The sequence below is a fragment of the Toxorhynchites rutilus genome, chromosome 2 (assembly GCF_029784135.1).
Source record: "Toxorhynchites rutilus septentrionalis strain SRP chromosome 2, ASM2978413v1, whole genome shotgun sequence".
NCBI classification, from domain to species: Eukaryota; Metazoa; Arthropoda; class Insecta; order Diptera; family Culicidae; genus Toxorhynchites; species Toxorhynchites rutilus.
In genome coordinates, this window is record NC_073745.1 from 322,670,079 (window position 1) to 322,692,285 (window position 22,207).

Below are 22,207 nucleotides of genomic sequence, written 5' to 3' on the forward strand. Positions count from 1 at the left end.
CATGACCAGTGAAACTGATGAACATTGTTCTAGTGGAATGAAAACCAGTCAAATTCGGTTGAATTCCATGTTTTATAGTGAGATAAAAATAAAAAGTGACATCAGATCGAGAGAAGCCATTTTTTTTCGGCTCGTAATTATTTGTTAGTTAGAATTTTCTCTAACGTTGTGCTCCTGATTGTCGGCACTCTCGCAATGTGCTCTTGTTCGTCACGCTCTCGGTTTCGTGTCTCTCTCAGTTCTCGCGCTCTCAAATGCGTGTTGTGTTCTTATCGTCGCGTAATCGGTTTCGGGAAGACTGTCTATGCTTAGCTTCATGTGATTGATTTGGAGTTGCTAACGAGTATGAAGATGTTCTTTGGTTTTTTTTTTGCACCGCCGTAGTGAACGTATCACATCGAAAGAAAGCGCTGACATCGCTGGACTGAGGATACGAGCTAAGTTTTATTTTTCATTCCTATCTCATACATATTATAAACATTACATTTAATTTATTGTGAGTTCCTGTGGGTGTGGGTAGAGATTTTATTTCATTTCATTTCATATAACAGCTGTGTGTTAACGGTTCCAGATTTGAGTACAATCATAGGCAAAACAGGAGTTCCCGCTGCAATCAGTGACTCGAATATGTGGAGGTGACGGCCGGATGTGTGTGTGTGTGTAGCGTGTTTCGAGAGCGAGTGGCGGATTGATCCGGAGAGTGAGATTCATCACCCTCTCTAGCGAGTGCGTCCTAATGTTCGGTTTCGTTAACTGGGCTGCAGCAGTTGCAATGTAAGCTGCCATTTGAATTCATCTTGAAATGACTGACTCTGAACTCCAGGATGTGCCTCACATTATGGAGTTGTCAGAATTCACTTTATGTTGCGTATCTAAAGTAGTTTGTGTAGATTATGATTAGCTTGTATTGTTGCCAAAAAATATTATTCTCTGCATACAGAAGGACTTGGAAAATTGAGGAGAAGGATTTGGTCACTCAACCCTTCTTCTTCTTCTTCTTCAATGGCACTAACGTTCCTAGAGGAACTTCGCCGTCTCAACGTAGTATTACTTGCGTCATTTTTATTAGTACTTAGTTGAGATTTCTATGCCAAATAACACGCCTTGAATGTATTTTGAGTGGCAAGCTCTAGAATACGCGTGATCACAGTGCAAGTCGGAGGAAATTTCTTTGACGAAAAATTCCCCCGACCAGAACGGGAATCGAACCCGAACACCCGGCATGTTAGTTATGACGCTAACCACTCGGCCAAGGGAGCACCCTCACTCAACCCTACTGTTCGCAAATGTTTGTATATGTGTTTGTATGTATTTGTATTTATTTTTTTCTCTTTTTTTTTCGAGTTTCTGCTGTACTATAAACTATGTTGTTTTTTTTTTTAATTCTGGATTCCAAATAAGGTGGTTGCAGAATTATAATTTCAAATGTCTTTCCTCGTCGATTCTATGTTGAGCCTTTTTTTCAAAGGGTCGAGGAACTCGGATTTTAAAATCAGATTCAGTGTTCATACACACACTCTCGTGTACTGTGATGGTGGATGCGACTGTGTGCGAGAGGTGGCGGTACGAGATGTTAAGGTCGTGGGATTGCAGCTGCATTGAATGATATTGGTGTGGATGCATTGCTTTCCCTCGCTTTGTTCGGACTTGCTGCTTCGAGCGGGCAAAGTGGTTTGTTTTTTTTTTCGTCAGTTGTGCAGTCAAATTTTTGTGTGAGCTCGGATCCACTGTCAACGTAGCCTTGAGTGCAGTTATGTTGAATCCGAGTACATATGGTTTGATTGTACGATAGCTAAGGTAAGGAGACGAGCTATTTTGTTCGCTTGGTCTGGCCGATTTCGGGTGGCGCGAGGGGACACTGACAGCCGCACCGGTGCAATTCTGTGTAGCTGTTTACTTCTCGCGATTGCATACGATTCGAGTGGCCCCATTTTCGCACAGAGGTTCATCAAATTTAACCAAAATATGGAACTAGTATGAACATAGTAGCTTTAGTGTGTTAATTTATACTCTAATTGAGGGTGATTGTTTCTAGATGAGTTCTCTCGGTTACCTTCTCAGGTTTCCCCACAGTTAAAACTTCGCAGTTGCGATTGGATTTCGATAACAAATTTGTGCAGAAAAATTTAAAATCTATTTAATGTTACAAGTTTTCCTTCTCAGGATACCTAAAGATCTCTGCCGCGTGTTGAGATATGAGATTTTCAAAATTTAGTTCCATTCAATAGATTGCGTTTACATAATCACATCACTTACCACAGTGAATCCTGATTCTTACCACTTCCCACTAACAATTATCCCTTCCTTGATAAACGCTAGGGAACCACGCTATAGAGGCGACCCTTCTGGCCTTCGGGCAGCGAATATCATACTAACATTCCTTTCCTTCCCCTGGTGACTCTAAGGACGTGGCCGGCGTCGTTATTGACCACCGAATCACCGAAAATTGCACAACGAGAATGATTTGCTAGTCCCAAGCGTCATTCTGTGTGTTCTTTGTGCAATTTGGTTGGTTCAGGTCAATCACGGAGAGCAACTACGAATTGTACAGTCTACCCAAGCTCAAGCTCAAGCTCAAAAAATAAACCGCCACGCGCTTGCTCGCGTCGTCCAAAAATGTCACAAAATAACGTCTTCCACCCAACGACGGAACCTCTTCTGGACCGCAAAAGTCGGAGTGTATCAACTCCAACAGCTCCTAAGCTCGTGACTCGCTGCTAGGGAACGAACGCCTCGCATGTTTGCCCTCCAGACAGGCAACACAATTCTTCAACGTTCCGGCTTGAAAATTGATTCCGTCCGCAATTTGTTTTCGCTTCTTCAGCCCACCTTCGTGAAGATGTTCAAGACGTCGATGCCAAAGCTCAATTCCGCTTACCAGAAGTGATTTCTCCGATCGATTGACTCTGTACAGGCCACCATCCTCGACACCGGTGATAACCAGATCGACGTCTTCATCCCGAACTACACATCTGTCCTTGGTGAATAAAAGGGTTTTTCCCTTTTTGCAGACTTATGGATAGCAAATTTGTAGCTAATTCCGGGATCTTCAGTACTCCGCCAACATCGATTTGACCATCGTCACTGTTCAAAACGACGGTACCCTTCGCTACGGCCTTCATGCTGGTATTGTTCGCCGTTCCGACATCATGGTTCACCTTCTCTTCGTTCACAAACTTCTGCTCGGTCCGTACCATGTGGTAAGTGGCACCCGAATCAAAATACCATTCACTGGTAATCATGTCTCCCCAGTGGCGTCTCGTCCATCTCGTGCACTGCACAACCTAATATTTAGAAAGAAAAAAAAAGTGAAGCGCTCCTTCTATTTACTTGCAATGGAATGAAATTTTTATTCTATCTCCTAATAACTAGTAACAATCTTTAGCGACGCGACGCGACTACAATTACATTAACTTTTATTTACATAGTGACTCCGAATTCTGCCTGCATAGAGCCTAACCCATAATACTCTTTGTCGATTGGGTTCAGCACTGATATCCGCAGTCGTTGCCAATGTTCCTAATTTAAACTGGATTCTTCCACTTTTTTTCTCGATCCAGTCAAACAGTTAAATCCTCGTCCAGTTTTTTGAAATATTATCCAGTTTTATCCAGTTTTTATATGTGTGCTTCAGTTTTACCTTTTTTCGTGTAAAATAAATTCACAATATATGAATATTATCTCTCCCTCACCCTTCCTATTCTCGTGGACACAGTAGAATGAAACTTTTTCTGAATATAACCTCAACAAAACGAAGAATGTAAACATTAAGAGGAAAAATATACTGGATTCGAAAAACTACATTTCTTCTCACGGGGAGCAATCGGGAAGGATAAAAGACGGGTGGGTAATGTCGGGGACATAACCGGAGTGACGTAGGACTATACAAAGGGGACAGCTTTTGTTAAATATATATTTTAAATATATTATTTTATTTTCTTCTCCTACGTGAATACCTACCTATCTACCTGAAAAATGGATTAGCTTACTGTTTACTCTTTATGAATATGTTGATGGTTCTGAAAAGAACCTTTGGTGTTGTGTTTTTGTTATCACTCGATATTTCCATCTTGTTCGGTTAAACCTTCCTGTTTAGCTATTGCGTTTGCCACTCGCCACAGCTTTCACAGTTGAAAAATTTCTTCCCATCCAGCTTGTGACATGTTGTTCAGTAAATTACATTTAATGCGACGTGCCGGAGAAACACTTTGCCACTCACTGAAACTAATTGTTGCCTTGATGAGCGCCGAACCGAAGCTGCTCTGTTCTTGATGCGGGTTTTCTGATTGTCGTGAGCAGCTTTACAAGCCAACTCGAGCACTCCGACGGCCGAAACTCTATAATCGCTGTTAGGTATACTGGTGCTCCGGGACCAATCCGTTCGGCCTAGTTACCCTTGCGGAGCAATTAGTGAATCTGACCAACAGGGAACTGGAGACCTGCACGGTTCGAGTGAGACTTTGCCTTTCCCTTAACTTGTCCTCCTTTGTTGCGTCCACGATGCCGATGCCGTACAACCACACGGGTTTACGGTTTGAAAGAAAATAAGATATTTTTTTGGGGTCCGCGTGTTTTATACTCAAGCGGTACACACTCACAGGATAGAGACAAATCGGCAGACTCAGCCAGAGGGGCGAATCCAACGAGACGAACGCATGAGCGTTAAAAGGGAGCGATGGCAAAAAAAAAATACATTCACTAGAGGCGAATGAACTGAAAAGTGTAAACCCTCTTAAAGCCAAAAAGAAGCCTGGATTCACATGCAGGCTAAAAAGGGTCCTTTTCAGGATCACAAAATTATTTTCAATCTAAAGAGTTTATTGTTTTGTTATCACTCGATATCCCCATCTTGTTCGGCTAAACCTTTCTGTTTAGCGATTGCATTTGCCACTCGCCACAGCTTTCACAGTTGGAAAATTTCTTCCCATCCAGCTTGTGACATATTTTACAGTAAATTACATTCAATGGCACGTCGCATTACCACCACTCAGTATCGGATTGGAGGTAATTTTAACCTGTAATTGAACATTTGCGATGACAGTGGTACAGTGTCGACTTTCAATGTGGGGTCATAATTTGGACCCCGAACTCTATGTTTACAAAAATGTCCAACTAAATATGTCGCATTACAGGTCCGTCCAATTAGCTAAATGTCGAGATAAGTGTAAATTACTGTACTTTCAATCTAGAAGCAATTTAAGAATTGGTGAAAATCAATAAGCTCAGAACAACTGCCAAATTCACATACTCATCATATCCTGGCAAACAAATTATGAAAAAATCAATTTGTGTTTTATTATTATTTTGGATATTGTTTTAGAAAGCATTGATCTGTATTTCCTAAACTCTTTTTTGGGAGGTTTAATGGCCCTGAAAAGCGCCTTGTTTTATGGAATGGTTCCAATTTAGAAAACTTAGTACTCGTGGTTTTGAAAAAAACCATTTCGAACGCCCTCGATGCCGCCTTGTTCTGGATTTGCCATCAAAGCAGTTTGTATAAAGAACAAACTTTTTTCTTCTGTTACCTGAAGCCGTTTTGCGATTGCGTTTGCCACTCGCCACTCGCTGCAACTGCCTGTTGTCTTGATGTCCACCGAACCGAATGTGTTCTGTTCCGAATGCGGGTTTTCTTATCGTCGCGAGCAGCTTTGCCAGCTAACTCGATCACTTCGGCGGCCGAAACTATATAACGCCGGCTTGGTGGACTGGTGCACTGGTACTAACGCGCTCGGCCTAGCTACCCTTGCGGGGTAGCTGCGACCAATGTTTCGTTCATTTTTTTTTCTTTTTCCTTTCCAATCGTGCTTCATTCTATTTCGCTGCTGCTCTGGTTGCCCGTTTTGGCCGGTACGATTTGAGGAGCACAAAATGGACCAATCAAAAATGGGCACATAGTGCATTTTGACAATGCTTGATATTTCACAATTATTCAATTATTTATCTGAAGAAAAATGAAATGTTATTCGTTATGATAGATGCGTAGATATATTTCCTATCAATTGATGCAAAAACCTTTGCGATTTATTGAGAAATGCTCGAGTTATAAGCGTTCCAAATCTTGCATTTTTTCCTACTTGTTCAGTGCCTAGATTCCATTTCACCCCCTATATCTTCCGGTTAGACGTAGTCCCACGTCAAAAATGAACGAGAATATGAAATTGAAATATAACCACATGTACAAACAGGTTAACAGAAGTGGCAGGAATAACGAACAATTACAAGAAAACAAGAAAAACATGATTAGTTTGTATTTGTTACAATAAATATTCAATTGGCAAGAAATCTTACCCAAAACGGATCAAAGAGCGTGCATACTATGCTGGATTTGAGTTAATAAAAACAGCAGATGTTATAGGTCCTTCAAATCATTCCAAAGTTCAGATGACCATAGATTTAATGTGCTCCATTGTGCATGATCTGAACAATCCTATTCGACGCATAATTCGTAATTGAAAGGAATAATCCATACTTGCATAAAATGCATATGCGCTATAGTGTTTGTTTCGCAAGTATGCATGCTATCTATGTTTTTCCAAAATTAGTTTTTGGAGCAGGAGAAAAAACTTAAGGATATCTCATTTTGATCTGGATACAAAAATTTGGACAAGTCTGATATAAGAAGTTAAAATACCAAAGAAAAAGACCTAAAAATTGAAGAGAAAAATATTTTCAATACAAAAATTTGCTAAGTTCAATGCCAAAGTAATAGGGGAAAGTCGGGAAAGACGGACACCCTTGAATTATTGATAAATTACATTTTTATTTCAAACTTTAATGATGTACAAACTTGCAATACAGTGTATCAATATCTTTGACACTTACTGTGTACACCAAGCTGGCTTTCTGTTAAAATTGTAAATAAAAACAAAAAGGATTCTACAAAGAACAGCCCGACTCAATCTTATTTTGCCGGACACATTAATTTTTCAAAATTTCTGTCTCAAAGACAAATTTTATTATAAAAAAGAGACCTAGTATGTCAATTTGTGGTGAGATAGCTATATATTTTTTTGTGAAATTCGCGAAAAAAAACAACTTTTACTTAGGGTGTCCGTCTTTACCACCCTTCCCCTACTTGAGCAATGTTGTTTTGGTGTTGAAGAAGAACACAGCACTCACTACTGAAAATAGCTTTTTCACACCCGGGTTTTTTTTTAAACCCTGAAACAATGCTCGAATTCACGAAAAATTAATTGCTCGATCGAAATGTCACCATTAAATCATTCACGATTTATTAGTCATCTTGCTAGTGACCATTTGGCAGCGACAGCGGCAGCATTCCAAATGGTCTTTGTCAAGGCCGAATGTATTATTTAGTTTTCCAAATTGACCTTTTTTAAGGCTAGAGGCGTATTAACTGAGGAAGTCTGAGAATCTGAGAGAGCCTCTATAATTCAAAACATCACCATCACCAATAAATCCGAACACGCTTCCAAATTTACAGAAGAGAGACCACCATAAATTCAACAATTTGTACGTGTGAATCAATTACACGCAACAATCTCCACATATCTGTATGAAAACTAGCACCATGTTGGTTTTCATACCGTTATGTGAAGATTGGTTATATTTTTAATATTTTTTATGCTTAACTTGTGCAAGCTCTGCACGTTCGTTCAACATGGTAGCAATACAGAAACTGAAACCAGCCAGGGTAAGCACGATATTTATACTACTTTCACGGCCATCCGACGACATGCATCATCTACTGAGTTCTTATGATTTCACCAAAACTTATAGATTTTTGTGATTTCATTTGTTGGCTTTTAAAGCTGTGAAAAATTAGGTCAATAATTAACAAACATCACTTATACACTTTTTATCTTTTGAAAGTAATTGTAATACCACTTCTCTCAACCGGCAAAGAGATGTTAACGCTCGAATCCTTGCTCCCCAAATGTTACCATATCGTTTTCGAAATTTTCAACTTGCACTCCAGTACAGATGCAAGAATGATGTGGTGCAAATATAAAGAAACACTCTCCACCAGACGGCGTGAAAATCAACACAGTGTCTCCACCGAACATACATCACTATGTGGATACCAGTCTTTCATTTGTCCTTTCTATCGAACAAATCAGCTTTGTCTGAAATCAGTATTGAGAAAGACTGCGGTCTGCAAGTTCGAATTATAGAGGCTTTAAAACCACGCGGAATCATGGTCTCGTGAATTATTGCCACAACATGCAACAATGAATGTCAAGTGTCATTTTCTTCAGGGGAAAACAACGGCTCCCGTTTTCCCATTAATGGAATGACACTAACATGAACAGTAAACGTTCAGAGAAGGTCATTAAAAATTGAACATCCCTCACTAACACTGTCTATACGACTTCTCACTTCTCTTCCAACGCTTTAGGGCAGCGTCTGAAACCGGTAACCTAAAACTAGGATCGGTTTCGTTTTCCACTTTGCTCACCCCAGTCCACATACCAACTCGGCATACCTAAAACCTTGTGGAACCGAACGATTGTTGCATCTAGCAGTTTTCAACACAGTGTGTTTTCCACTTGCGTAGTAGTTTCCCATTTCGTTCTCCTCCAATATATACTTACTTACGGCATAGTATAGTGTGTGATTGGAAGCAGAAAAAACCTCTCTCAAATGCACAAACTGTCAGCGATACCCACTTTGTCGACAAATTGCACCGTCTTGCCGTCGTCCAAAGTGACTTTCAACTCTCCACCCAAGTGAACGCGAACGTGAACGCCCAGTATATGGAGTCCGAAAGCGAGACCGAATGGTCAGTGTTTGTAAAGGATCGACTTGATTTGGACGAAATTTTTACTCTGTCGAAACTCGGTTCATCGGAATTTTGGGTAAAGTGGCTATTAAACGGTTTATGTGAACTTCTTCACGACGTGAAAACAAACAAATCGGTTAATTTGCGACGTTTTTCTCTTTTTATGTGAATTGTTACGCATGCTATATGATGCTATTCTTAGTTGTAAACTCACTGCGCGCACGTGGTGTTCAAATGTTTGGTGGTGTTTCTTGAAGAAGAAAGTATGAGCGTTTCATACAAATACACGATGAATAATCGCAATTATGTGACCGACTTCACTTGCGTACGTTTATTGTGACCATTTGTAATCGTGTGTATCGTGGGAGTTTTGCAACATTGTGTTTTTGTTCAGCTCGGTGATGATAAAATGGCTGGTGTCGCATTCCAAACAAGCACTCATTGAGATTGAGATCATGATAGATTTAATTGACGCATGAATCATTAGAACGAGACGGCTGGAAAGAAAATTAGAAACAAAGTGTTGTGTTTAAGCAGAGAGCAGAAATGTGCAAATGACCGATTCTAGATTTTGAAAAAGTGATTCTTAACATTCTAAGTCAATATGTTGTTGAAATTGTCCAAAAACGATTGATGAACACAAATCACGAAACACAAATAGTTGAATGTCATCATTCGCGTTTCCGACGAACAGCTAAGGGGAAACCTGCGTATAGCCTAGTTATGACGAACCAGTACACGAGATCATATCCTCTTTATATTCAGTCATTGATATCGGACACTCGATGGAATTCTGTATGACGCGTATCGGACTCATCTACGCGGTTAGAATTAATGATTACACGTAAAGTACAAACTTGAAACAAACGTACAACGTCATTCACACAATCGTCTTTCTGTCCTTTCAACTCGTTTTGACTGATTACTGTTAAGTTAAATTGAAACAATTACATCAACACATGAAACAAAATAGAACGAATTGCGTAACACAGTGCCAAATATTTAAAAAATAATTGAGCATTCACCTATTTTTACTGGAAATCCCAATGGACGCTGCATAGTAGGAAAAATCAAACAATAATCGGATCATCAATCAATTGTGCACGGCGACATCCGCCGTTTTTGGCCTCGGCTGCATGAAACTTTTGCTATGGATTCTACGATTTTAGGCTGAAAAAGGAAAATATTTAGGTAAAATGAATCATAATAAAAACCGAATGTTTACCTCCAAATCGCTTCGCTTCCATTAGAGAAATGGCGGTTGCGCACACACACAGTTGTTAGAAATGAAAATACTCAAGGTTACACATGCTATGAAGTAAAATGTACGAATCATTGGTAGGGATGTACATTGCATCTGACATCAGTTTTACAAAGTTTTGGTAATATTCACAAAAAATGTGTACATTTTACAAATGTTTCGACTACTAAAGATTTGGTAGCTGCATTTACTAAAGTTTTTCTCCAGTGTACAATAGATTTGAAAGCTTTCTTAGTAATCCATTTTCTGGGTGTATCGACACAACTCGAGGATAAACAAAACAAAATACAACTGATGTTTCTGTTAGAAACGACATTGGAAATGAACACAGGGTCATTTTGATATCCACTCCACTTTCTACACGAAGTTCATTTTTACACTTCATCGAAACGGGAATGAGTACAACAAAGTGAAGTGAGATGTAAGTGTAGTGCGAACGTAAGTGTATGTGGATACGGAAACAGATACTATAGAATGGTTCATAAACAGTTGAAGAGAGGTTCGGTAACGATTTGAAGTCGAAGACACATGGTAGATCTTGGGAATATGTGGAAATCCTTAGGGTGTCGGTTTTACCCTGATTTCCCCCATGGCTTCTTTGTATCCACCATATTTAATGCTGAACGCCAATTTGCTTTGAACTGTTTCTTGTTTCCAATTGTTTCCTGAGTGTTAATGAGATTATGTTTCACCCAATTATTCAATATTTCTCAATTGAGTGCAGGCCAGACAAGTTAGGAGGGAGATTCATCCTTGGGCACATGCATATTATAGCATATTATAGGGTATAGCATTCCTGTACTATTTGTAACCCCTGGATACCCTTCTCTGGTCACTATGGTATCAGTTTCCTCCTGCTATTCATGTTGCATTTTAGGAATAATTTTGATGAATTCTACTCAATGTATCTGACGATCATGAAGTCATCTCTAGAGCGAAACTTTAAAGACTGCTTTTATGTGGTCGATTTTATCACAAATCGTTTATTTATGATATTCCAAACTTATAATCATTGATATTGTTGTTTCTCTTCTCTAGTCTTAATTATTAAATAATTATTCTGCTGATTCCTGTTGCCTTTGAACTTCAATCCTCATGCAGCAGCGCCCCCAATTCTGCATTCTTAAGCGTTTTCACCGAAGTAATCCTTGTGTACGATACTAAAATTTCCATAAATGAAGCGCTGAAACTTTCGTGACATCGAGTATCAAAAATCATTCCATTGAATTTCTTTCGGCCGCAGATTTTATTGAATTCAACACGAGAAATAAAACTTTCTCGCACAAAATGCAGTTGACACCGATAGTAGTTTTCTATCGTAATGATGGTAGATTGTTCACAAGTATCTAACCACATGTTGTGATGTTTTTGATTGATCAATTTTTCCATTATAAAGGCTTTACACTACGAATTTCATTCGACTCTAGCCTTGAAGAAGATGTTTCAATCAATGGAGGGCCCTGGGTGTTAATCCACGATCGTTCGATTGGTAAGCGGATGCGCAGCCGTTCAGACGACGAAGACGTTTTTGATGATGGTAGATATTTTGGATTATCTCCAAAGTGCATTCAAATGCATTTCCATTTGATGATCAGAGATGAATCAAATTTATTTTCTTTCAAACTGAACTTGAAATCTCTTCTCACTTGTGTGGATCTATCCCGGAACCATGTTAATGAAATAAAAATGTCGAGTGCTCAAAATGAAGGTCATTTATTGTACGTTAACTCTGCTCTCAGTCATCACAGCAAGGGATAATAATTAATGCTTTATTCAACCGTGTAATAGTTTACACTTTTTCTTAACGAATTTTAATGTCTATTAAACCTGTTCAGAGAAATAACGAGTAATCAGAGAGAGGCCACAGTTACAATAAATACTGTGAAAGGATGCCCACAAGGAGGGGTTCTTTCACCTCTGTTATGGTCATTGGTAGTAGATAACCTACTGGCACTTCTTGAAAGGATAGGATTTGAAATCATAGGCTTTGCAGATGATATTGTAATTGTAGTTCGTGGAAAATATGAGCATGTAATCAGAGATAGATTGCAAGTTGCTCTAAACTTAACCATAGCATGGTGTAAGGATGAGGGTTTATTTATAAATCCTCATAAAACTACTGTTGTTCCATTTACACGTTGAAGGAAAATGAAAATACCAGATTTGCATTTGCTGGGAACTAAAATAGTATTTTCTCCAAAGGTGGAATATTTAAAAGTAACTCTTGATAGCAAGCTCAATTGGAACTCGCATTTAGATGAAATAATACATAAGGCTACGAATGCATCTTGAATTAGTAAAAGAAAATTCGGTAATAAATGGGGACTTAGACCTAAAATGATCTACTGGATCTACACTGCTATAGTGAGACCTAGAATAACATATGCGTCATTAGTTTGGTGGCCAAAAACAAAATCCAAGCATGGTCAGGAAAAGCTAGGAAAATTACAAAGGTTAGCTACAATTTCTATCACAGGAGCAATTCGTAGTACGCCATCAAAGCACTAGATACAATGTTGAATCTACTTCCCTTATATCTATTCGTTCAATTGGAGACGGAAAAAACGCACTAAGGTTGAAAAGAACAAAACTGTTTTTTGATGAAGACCTTAGGGGTCATTTAACTATTCTAAAGGAATTCAAACTTAATCCGATACTAACTCAGGTGGACTGGATGAGCAGGCAATATAACTTTGAACGACTATTCAATGTGACTGAGCCAAGCCGCACTGAATGGGAGCCAGGGATACCTGATATTCACCCAGGATCTATAATTTTCTACACTGATGGTTCCAGATTGAACGAAAGAGCCGGGGCTGGAATAACCGGTCCTGGAGTGAACATACCAATTTCAATGGGCAAGTGGCCAACTGTATTTCAGGCAAAAGTACAGGCAATTATTGAATGTGCAACAATTTGTCTAAGGCGCAATTATAGACATGCTAAAAAAAGGCATTTTTTCTGACAGTCAAGCTGCATTGGAAGCATTGAAGTCAGTTACCTGTACTTCTAAATTAGTTTGGGAGTGTATTCAACGTCTTCAAGAGGTAGCTAAAAAAGTGCAGTGAACCTATTCTGGGTTCCAGGGCACTGTGAAGTTGAAGGTAATGAAAAAGCAGATTTGTTAGCTAGATGTGGATCATCGAAACCATTCCTAGGACCAGAATCATTTTGTGGGGCCCCTGAATGTACCCTCAAAGTGGAATTCAAGAACTGGGAAAAATCAAAGATTGATGGCATCTGGACACATAGTACAGTAGCTCGACAGACTAAATCATTTATATCACCAAGTGAAAAAGTAACTGAAAGACTTCTCAGTCTAACAAAAAAAGACCTATGCACTTTCAGTGGCCTAGTGACAGGACATTGTCCAAGTAAATACCACCTAAAGAAACTACGTAAATTGGAAGATGATACCTGTCGTTTATGTAACCTAGAAAGTGAAAGCTCGGAACATTTATTATGTAATTGCGAAGCACTTTTTCATAGAAGGCGCAATTTCTTCGATAAAGGTTTAATGCAACCCTCAGATGTTTGGATAACTTCCCCCAATAAGGCAATTAAGTTCATTCGTGCTATAATACCTTATTGGGATCATGTCTACAGTCAGCAAGTGGAAATCACACCAACTAATAGCGATACGACACCCTGATAAGGCTTACAACAAATAGGGGCCCGCCACAATAGATCAAATAACTGGTCGTAGTGGAAAATGTACCCAACAGGGGAAAAACACCTGTTCAGACATTAATACGGAGCTTCTATGAATAAGATAACAGTTCTCCGTTTAAACAGAAAATTATCAGCGTGGAAAGATAGGAGGATCTCTTTCAAAGGAAATTAATTCAACCACAAAGGGTTAAAGAAAAAATAGCGAAAAACTAACATTTGGATTTGATGAAATCTCGATCTTTTCTTCGGATACCACTTATCATACTTTGGACACTCTGTTGGCTATGCCCAATACTTCTCAATCGGGCGGAATTGAGGGCAGTTGGGTGGATTGTTGTCCTTTACGAAGTAATCAAACCCGTTGTTCCGATACCACTGTAGTACCTCTCCGCTGTATTGGCGGCTTGCCGACAAAATGAGCTTTCCAGCACTGAAAGAAAAAACATTCCAAAACAAACTGATGTCAAAACATTTCAGATCAGACCACTGGGAGCGCCACAGTAGAATAAACAGTGCGTCCAGATATGAAATGACTCGAGCTTTATTTTCCCTTTTCTGAGGACAGAAAGAGAAACGAGATCATCTGATTAAAAATGTTCCTTCTACTTCTAGACTACGATATCAAAACACATATCTGTAAACAAGTGCGATGTAGCGTAGCGGCTCATCCTCTCCACCATCATTTCGTGACTTTAAGATTTCTGGCGAAATACTCATGTCTCTCAAACGCACGCGTATTCCAAACCAATATACCCAAATTGAATTCATTTAAGTGAATATATTCAAATTATTGTCCATTTTTAAGCCTTCATGCCAAAGAAATAGCGGAAAGCAGATGTTGACGAAAGCATCCAAATTGGGCAGTGGTGAAAGGACAATTGCTTCCCATACGGTTACCATCCCACAATCTAGCGGCGAAACACTTCATTCGAACTGCCCGCCGAAGTACCGTAGGCTGCAAAAAGATATACATCAACTACATGCCAGTAGTGTACACCTTCTTAGAAGGGAATTGATCCTTCCAACCACTCAATCTTTCAATTTCAAAACCGCTTCATTTGAAGTAGAGAATCCGTTACGTGGCGTTTGTCGCATGTGCGCCAAGTAAGTCGGCCATCGAATGCAACTACGCCTGCTGCGATCACCGATTGAACGAGGAGCGCAGTTCAGAACATTTATTCGATATTTAGTCCACAAATCGTTTATTTTTATACGGCCGCCGGGATATTAACCAGTTGGTGGTGTGATTTGGAACCAACTTGTTTGCGAGTTATTTCAGTCGGTTTTTCAGATTGATCCATTCGAGTCCAAATATTTTGGCGTTGCGTGGCGTGGCGGTGATTCTTCGAAAGTTTTCAATTTATTTATTCTGATTGTGTACCGTAATGGATCTAAGTCATTGCCGTTAAGAGCCACGCCAAGCTGGTTGAATTAGGTCGTAAACGCTCTGCTACGATCAGCTCGGTGGAATGAGTGCATAAATTTCTGCAAATTGGTAATGGAAGAACGTGGCACGCGTAGACATCGCACTGTTTATCGACCGGTTTTTTTCGATTACCTCCCTCATGAACAATAACGCTGCGCAAGTGTTTAGCAAAAGTGATTACTCAAAGTGGTATACTCATATTAATTATGACGATTGGAAATCGTAATTAAGAGGGAACCAATTGTCTCGTATTAAGTCTAGAACAAGGGGCAATTTCAAATACTTGTGTCGAATCATTTTCCAGTTTGCTCTCAAGTACAGACTTATTTCAATCACGAGATCGTTCTCAGTAAACAGGAGATTAACAAGTTTAAATTTTAAACATTTCACTCCTTTGAATTGCTCGTTTTTCATTGATCGTTATTATCGGACGTTTATTAGCATACAAATAGAATCCTGTGCTCTTCACAAACATACCGCTTCGCGCCACCAGAGTACTCTCACTCTCGGTGTTCTCGCGTCTGTTAAGCTAATAGAAATACTAATTAACAGCCAATACACGATCGGGTGATCCCAACCTCCCATACCTGTGCCGAGAGAGAGACCAATACGAATCGTGAACAAATAGAGATCCAACCTTAGAGCGGTAGGAAAATCGGTAGATCTTTTCTGAATATTTTGCCTATTGTTCTAAGATGTAGATTTATATTTGTTCAAAATACTCAATCGAATAGAGAGTTCAGTTTAGCTTCAGTTTTAACTTTCTGAATTACTGCCTTAGTGCGACACACCGCGCACGCGAGAGAACATCGCAGAGACGCTGTGGGAGAAGATCAATTTGAACAGTGAATGAGCGCCGGCGCAAAGCGCGGCCCGAAGAGACAATGCATTTACACCCGAGCTGCTCAGAATCGAATCTCTGCCTGAACTCACCGTACTACGAGCAATTCAGCAAACCTGTTTCCGCCGGAGTAATCGCCGCTGTCGGAAGCAAAAAACAGTCAACAGAAGGCACAGCTGGGAACAGTGTTGGTGGCGGCGGCTTTGGGACAACCGGAACGCCGAAATTCAACGGAGCATCATCAACCGGAGCGGCGACAGCAGCAGTTTACAGTGGCATTGGCGGAGGCGGAAGTGGAGCCAGCTATCACTTGTGGGACGAGGTGATTGTGAGCGATCATCTAATCATTCTCGCATCACACCGCTGTGAAACATATGATTACTAATAACTTGTTTTTTCTTCCTGTGGCGTTAAACTTTTCAGAGACGATCAGCACACGGCGGCACGATGTCACAATCAGGCGGCGGATATAACTCACCCCACTATCTGTCCTGGCGGAAGCTGCAGCTGAGTCGAGCGAAACTGAAGGCGTCCAGTAAAACGTCCGCGCTCCTATCCGGATTCGCAATGGTGAGTCAAACGGCTTCTCTGCCGATAGCAGCTCGCGCCCTCTGTGCAAATATCATTTCTACCATTCAAACAAACGCTTTCTGAATAAGCGCGACACTAGAGGCAAATGAACTGCAAAGTTTAAAGCCTCTTAAAAACAAAGAAGAAGAAGAATAAGCGCGACATGCTGTCGACGAAAAAATGTAATGTAAGAGAGCAGGGAAAAAAGAGCAGGTGTCACGGTCAGGGTAAATGTTTTAAATTGTACGGTCGATTCCCGGGAAGAATGGGAAGTGGTGCTGTGTAGTGTTGTCACTCGTTGTCGCATTCCCTCCTCTTCGCGAACAAACATCGGAAGCTCCGCCATCCGCCGTGTTGTGGTTTATAAATAATAACATCGTTGAATTAAGAAATTTCGTTTGGCGCGCGGGATGCCACTGTCCCTTTCTCTCCTCTCCATGCGCACACGTTTTTCGCGTACCAGCAAGTTAGCTTATCCGCATTCTAACCCGGACGAGCGCTTCCGAGAGTCAATTGATTGGCAATTGATTGTCATTAGAGTGGAATCAGTGTTACTTAGTTCCCGTGAAATCAGTGGAATGACGAATCTCACATATTCTATGCGAAACCATTCCACACGATTATGATGAGGCCGGTTTCTTAGGAACTCAAAGACATTAACAATCTAAAAATATTTGGCATTTGTTTATCTGTGAAAAAAAACACCCCTCATGTAAGCCAACACTGCGAACATGTCTACAAATTCATAAAACTACACGCTAGCGAAACAGAACAAAATATTGACATGTGCCGGAAGATGCTGCAAAAATGCGTTGATGGCGCCCCTTAGAAAGTAGGACTCATTTCAACGTTTTTATTGAGATTTGAAAACGCGCTGTGGAAGTAATGTGAGTCCATGTTGTAACCAGCGTTGCCAATGTTTCAGTTTGAACTGGATTCTTCCAGATTTTTTTTTCGATCTAGTCATCCAGTTGAATCAAAAAACTTCCAGTTTTTCCGAATATTATAAAGATTTATCCAATTTATAATAAATCTACAATCTATAAACATTACCTTTCCCTCCACCTTCCTAGAGACGAATGAACTCTCAGAGTTTAAAGTCTCTCTAATTCAATACCTTCCTTCCTTCCACCTTCCTATCCCTTGCCTTATTTTGTTGTTTTTTTGACATTTGAGGGGCTTAGAATGAAAGGGGTGTATGTGATTTGATCGATTCCTCTACATCGACTTTCTCTTCTGGTCATAATCTAGCTGCAAATACAGGGTTTTCCATTTCGGGCTTCCGAAAGTATACAGCCCTGCGCTGACAACCGTTTGACATAGCTGTCAACCAAAGCGTCATATCGTTAGTTGAATGTCTGCACATTTTACAAAATGGATCGTTTTAGCATCGCACAACGTGTTAATTTTGTTAAATTATACTATAAAAATGATGAAAAACCGGCAAATGTTTTTCGAGCATTACGGACGGATTTTGGTCGTCATGGACGGCCTACAGAGCACACAATCGCTAATGTAGTGCGTAAATTCGAACAAACTGGATCCGTAGCGGATATTGTGAAACCTGTGCATCATCGTAATGTGCGTTCGGCCGAAAATATTGCTTCTGTTGCTTCTGACCCGAATGTTTCGATTCCACGGCGTGCTCAGCAATTGGGCTTGTCAAACACATCATTGTGGCGATTTTTGCATTTGGACTTGCACCTACATCCATATAAAGTCCAACTGGTGCAAAAATTAGAGAGTGGTGAGCATGGAATGCGTCGGGCATACGTCGATTGGGTGAACGAACAACAGCAGCAAAATGCTGAATTTTCGCATCAAATTTTCTTCAGCGATGAGGTACATTTCGAGCTCGGTGGCTATGTGAACACCCAAAATTTTCCGTATATGGGGCTCAGAAAATCCACACGTGATTGTTGAGAGGCTATTGCATCCGCCAAAAGTCACTGTTTGATGCGCATTATGGTCTGGTGGAGTCATCGGGCCGTATTTCTTTGAAAATGAGGACGGCGAGACGGTAACTGTGAATGGTGAGCGCTATGGCCGCATGTTAACCGATTTTTTTTTTGCCACAAATTGAAGATATGGATACGGATGACTTGTGGTTTCAGCAGGACGGAGCCACGTGCCACACAACACGACCGAACATGGCCATATTGCGAACGAAATTTGAGGTACGCATAATTTCGCGTTTTGGTGATGCCAATTGGCCGTCCAGATCATGCGATTTGAACCCGCCAGACTTTTTTTTTGTGGGGTTACGCGAAAGACCGTGTCTATGCCAACTCTCCGCAAACTTTTGAACATTTGAAAGACAACATTCGTGAAGTTATGACCGAGATACCGCTCCATTCCCGAAAAGTCATCGAAAATTACCTGTTCCGGATCAAGGTGTGCGAGGAAGCCCTAGGTGGACATTTGAATGATGTTGTATTTCACACATAATGGCATAAACCAAACTTTAATTTGAAATAAAAGTTTCATCGAAATTCGAATTCTAAGTGTGTTTTATTTCAATTTACTTTCGGAATTTAAAGTTGGAAAACATTCCCAATTGTATTTGACAATGTGGAAGATAGGTCAGAATCTCATCTATCGGATTCTATAGCGAACTTAAATTGGAACTTTTTTGCAGTTGAGTTATTAACTAAAAAAAAAGTTGATGAAAAGAAATCGATCAAGCTTTTACTCACATCCGTATGACAAAAAACGAAAAATGAGTGTTTACTTTTCGAACATCACAATTCGTATGAATAAAACCGTAACAGTCAAGTAACCACTCCGGCAACCTTGAGTGTGCCTCTAAGCAGACTCAGACACGCTTCGCAGGAGATCGTTTGGTGAATTACGTAAAATTTACAAGATTATAAGGCGTACACCTAAATGTACTCTGGGTATTTTGTTAATCTACCATTCCAACCAGTTAGTTGCCGATGTTGATGGTATTTATTCGAGAGATCGCGCAAAAAACCCAAATATATTCCAGATTGAAGTTGGAGAGGATTTGGGTATCCACCAAACAATAGTATGCAAAACGATATGGGCTGTGTGCAAGGCGATCGTTATCAAAGTAGGGTGACCATCTGTCCTGATTTTAAGACCTACTTGGGGCGTCCTGATTTATTTTTCACAATCTAGCTTTTGTCCTGATTTCCAAGAGAAATTAAATTTTGTTGCAGAATCAGAATTATTTTCATTGTATTATGCTTTCGAGCAAAACCTAGAGTAGCAGTGGGATCTTCCACGAAACCTTTCAACTACTTTCATTTAGAGATTTTGTTTCACTGGCCACGGTGATGTTTTTGTGTTTTGTCTCAATATTCCGAGTTAATTTTTTTCAAACGTCTAAACGAAAGCATCATTTTGCCGACGAATTACGCCAGAAGTACCCCTTTTCACAAAAGAATTTGAGGATAATGCGGTCAACGCTGAATATGTGATTCATAAATGTCAGCTGATAGCGGTATTAAGACTTAGCCATTTTATTGAAACAGAAGTTTGAAATCATCTATGAAACATTACAGGTAGATCTAATTATGAAAAGCGTATCCAAACACCGAAACATTGCCAGAATTTTCGATTGGCATCCACTGTGTCTCATACATGTTACTTGTACCTCGGTACTATTGCACTTGATGTTTGATGACTTTGAAACCGCCAAATTATGAATACACGAATTTCGCGTGTTCTTATTTATTTATATCAAAAAATCAAAATGGTTTGGTCATAATCGTAACGGTGTGTCCTGATTTCCAACTCTGACCAGATGGCATCCCTATATCAGAGCCAACGGTTGGATTCGTTTTTCACAGACGACACAAGAACTGGAACATGAAAAAAGGTCTGGTTGTCCAAATATCGAATGCCCAGTGCAATCGGTGGTATAGATTATACCCATATCCTGATAAAAAGACCCAATAACTACAAGGATGAGTTTATTAATAGAAAGGGACTCCATTCTTTCAACATACAAGCAACTTGCAACGCCAAAGAATTTTTTACAAGCATTGACTGTATATGAGCTGGTTCCGTTCATGACTCGTATATGGCGGAACTCCGAAATATTTGAAATTATGCAGCAAAACGGATCCGGTGCTGATGAAGCATACTCTTTACTAGCATAGCATTTAACTAGCATACCGTGGACGATGGCCGTACAATAACAATACAATAAGAGTACAATAAGATACATACTCAAGAAAGAGTTATTATTGAATAATGTTTTGGTCAGATAAAATAAAGATTCCCTTTTCTGCTATCTAAAGTACGCGTGAGCACTGAGCGAATTCCAAGAATGATTGCAGCTTGCTTCGTTTTGCATAATGTTGCGAAACATGTTAATGATACTGACTTCGAACCATATTCAGATTCGACCAATTGCGAAATAAATCTAGGTTTGTTCAAAATTTCTAAAACGGCTACAAACACAGTACTGCAACGTGGAAAACTATGACGTGATGTTATAGCTTCGTTTCTTTTAGCGAGAAATTAGAGTGTAAGAAACGAAAACTGGTAAATGTGAAATGTAACTCGATTACTATAAACTCAAAACCGAATGAAGGTGCCAAAAATTTTTAGTGACATACATTTATGATATTCGTAACGAGTGTGTATTGTCATTTTTAAAAATATCCGTTTACATTACACTCACACGCACACACATACATTGCTTAATTCCTCATAATTTTCTTTTTTATGTCTCTCATCTTGTTGGACTTTCAGTTGAGCTGTATAAACAATTTAATCAAATCTGACTTAAAACAAATACACAAACTATACTCCAGAAAATATTCTAGTATGGCCGTTCACATATTACATAACACAAAAACGATCATTTACAAACATCTCCCTCCCTCCCTTCAAGACATCGGAATTCCGTACTGAATCAGAATCTGTTCTTCTACCACTTTTAGCGCAGTTTTCTTTTTACGTTTCACTTCAGGAACTTTACTTTGTTCCAAAAGAACCTTTCCCTAAAGTTTCAAAACTTTGACGAATATTTCATCTTCGACCGTTGTTTTACTTGCTCCCCTGCGAGATTTATCTTCATCTTTGTCAGTATCTGGAATGTATATGAAAAAAAAAATGTAAGTGGTTGTATCTAGAATACGATCGCATATTTTCGACGTAGAACTACGCAATTATATTATGCAATCCACTTGTTTACCATTTCGAATATTATTTTAGAATGGATCGAAATTTTTGTAATAGACTCTATTCTTCGTCACAAATAAATTTGATGAACGTTTGATATGATGCCTAGGACTACCAAAATATGTTATCGGAAGGGTTGTCAAACGATCATTGTATTTTACATTTCCCTCTGAAATTATTGCACATCTCATGTCGACGTAGTTCTCGAACCGCGAGTACAAAAGTACTCAACACCAAAAAATACCCCCGACTTGCATGTTTTGACAAATATGGGCGGATTCCCCCAGGCACATTTATTTTGAAGTTCGTGTTAAGGAAACATAGCTCGGTGGGAACAAAAATACCCCCGACGATGCATGTATATTTCCACAGGTTCCAGCGGATTTCCACAGGTACATCGATTTTGAAGTCTGTGTTAGGGAAACCGTAAATCGGGCCAATCAAAACTTGGCAGTTAAGGCGTTTAGATAACACTAGACATTTTACAGTTATTCAATTGTTCATTACATTTTAATGAAAATGAAAAATTACATTTTA

At 39.6% G+C, this 22,207-nt stretch overlaps 1 protein-coding gene and 1 long non-coding RNA gene across 8 annotated transcripts in view; one reads left to right on the top strand and one right to left on the bottom strand.

Annotated features, from left to right (window-relative positions):
• The window catches only part of LOC129768247 (calcium release-activated calcium channel protein 1), a 108,236-nt gene that overhangs the window by 75,933 nt on the left and 10,096 nt on the right, over positions 1-22,207 (top strand). The window contains exons 1-4 of one of the 7 annotated variants that reach the window (XM_055769754.1): positions 8,577-8,819; positions 9,805-9,934; positions 15,884-16,271; positions 16,367-16,513. In XM_055769754.1, coding sequence (XP_055625729.1) covers positions 15,987-16,271; positions 16,367-16,513 — 432 coding nt within the window. In that variant the 5' untranslated portion in view covers positions 8,577-8,819; positions 9,805-9,934; positions 15,884-15,986. Of the gene's footprint in view, positions 1-8,576; positions 8,820-9,804; positions 9,935-11,251; positions 15,172-15,338; positions 15,749-15,883; positions 16,272-16,366; positions 16,514-22,207 lie in introns of those variants that run through there. The other 6 variants (XM_055769753.1, XM_055769758.1, XM_055769759.1 and 3 more) reach the window with 6 other exon arrangements.
• On the bottom strand, positions 9,047-10,057 carry LOC129768252 (uncharacterized). Its single transcript, XR_008741649.1, has 3 exons — positions 9,969-10,057; positions 9,769-9,913; positions 9,047-9,240 (listed from the first exon to the last, which is right to left on the bottom strand). It is a non-coding gene; the product is annotated as an uncharacterized LOC129768252 (long non-coding RNA).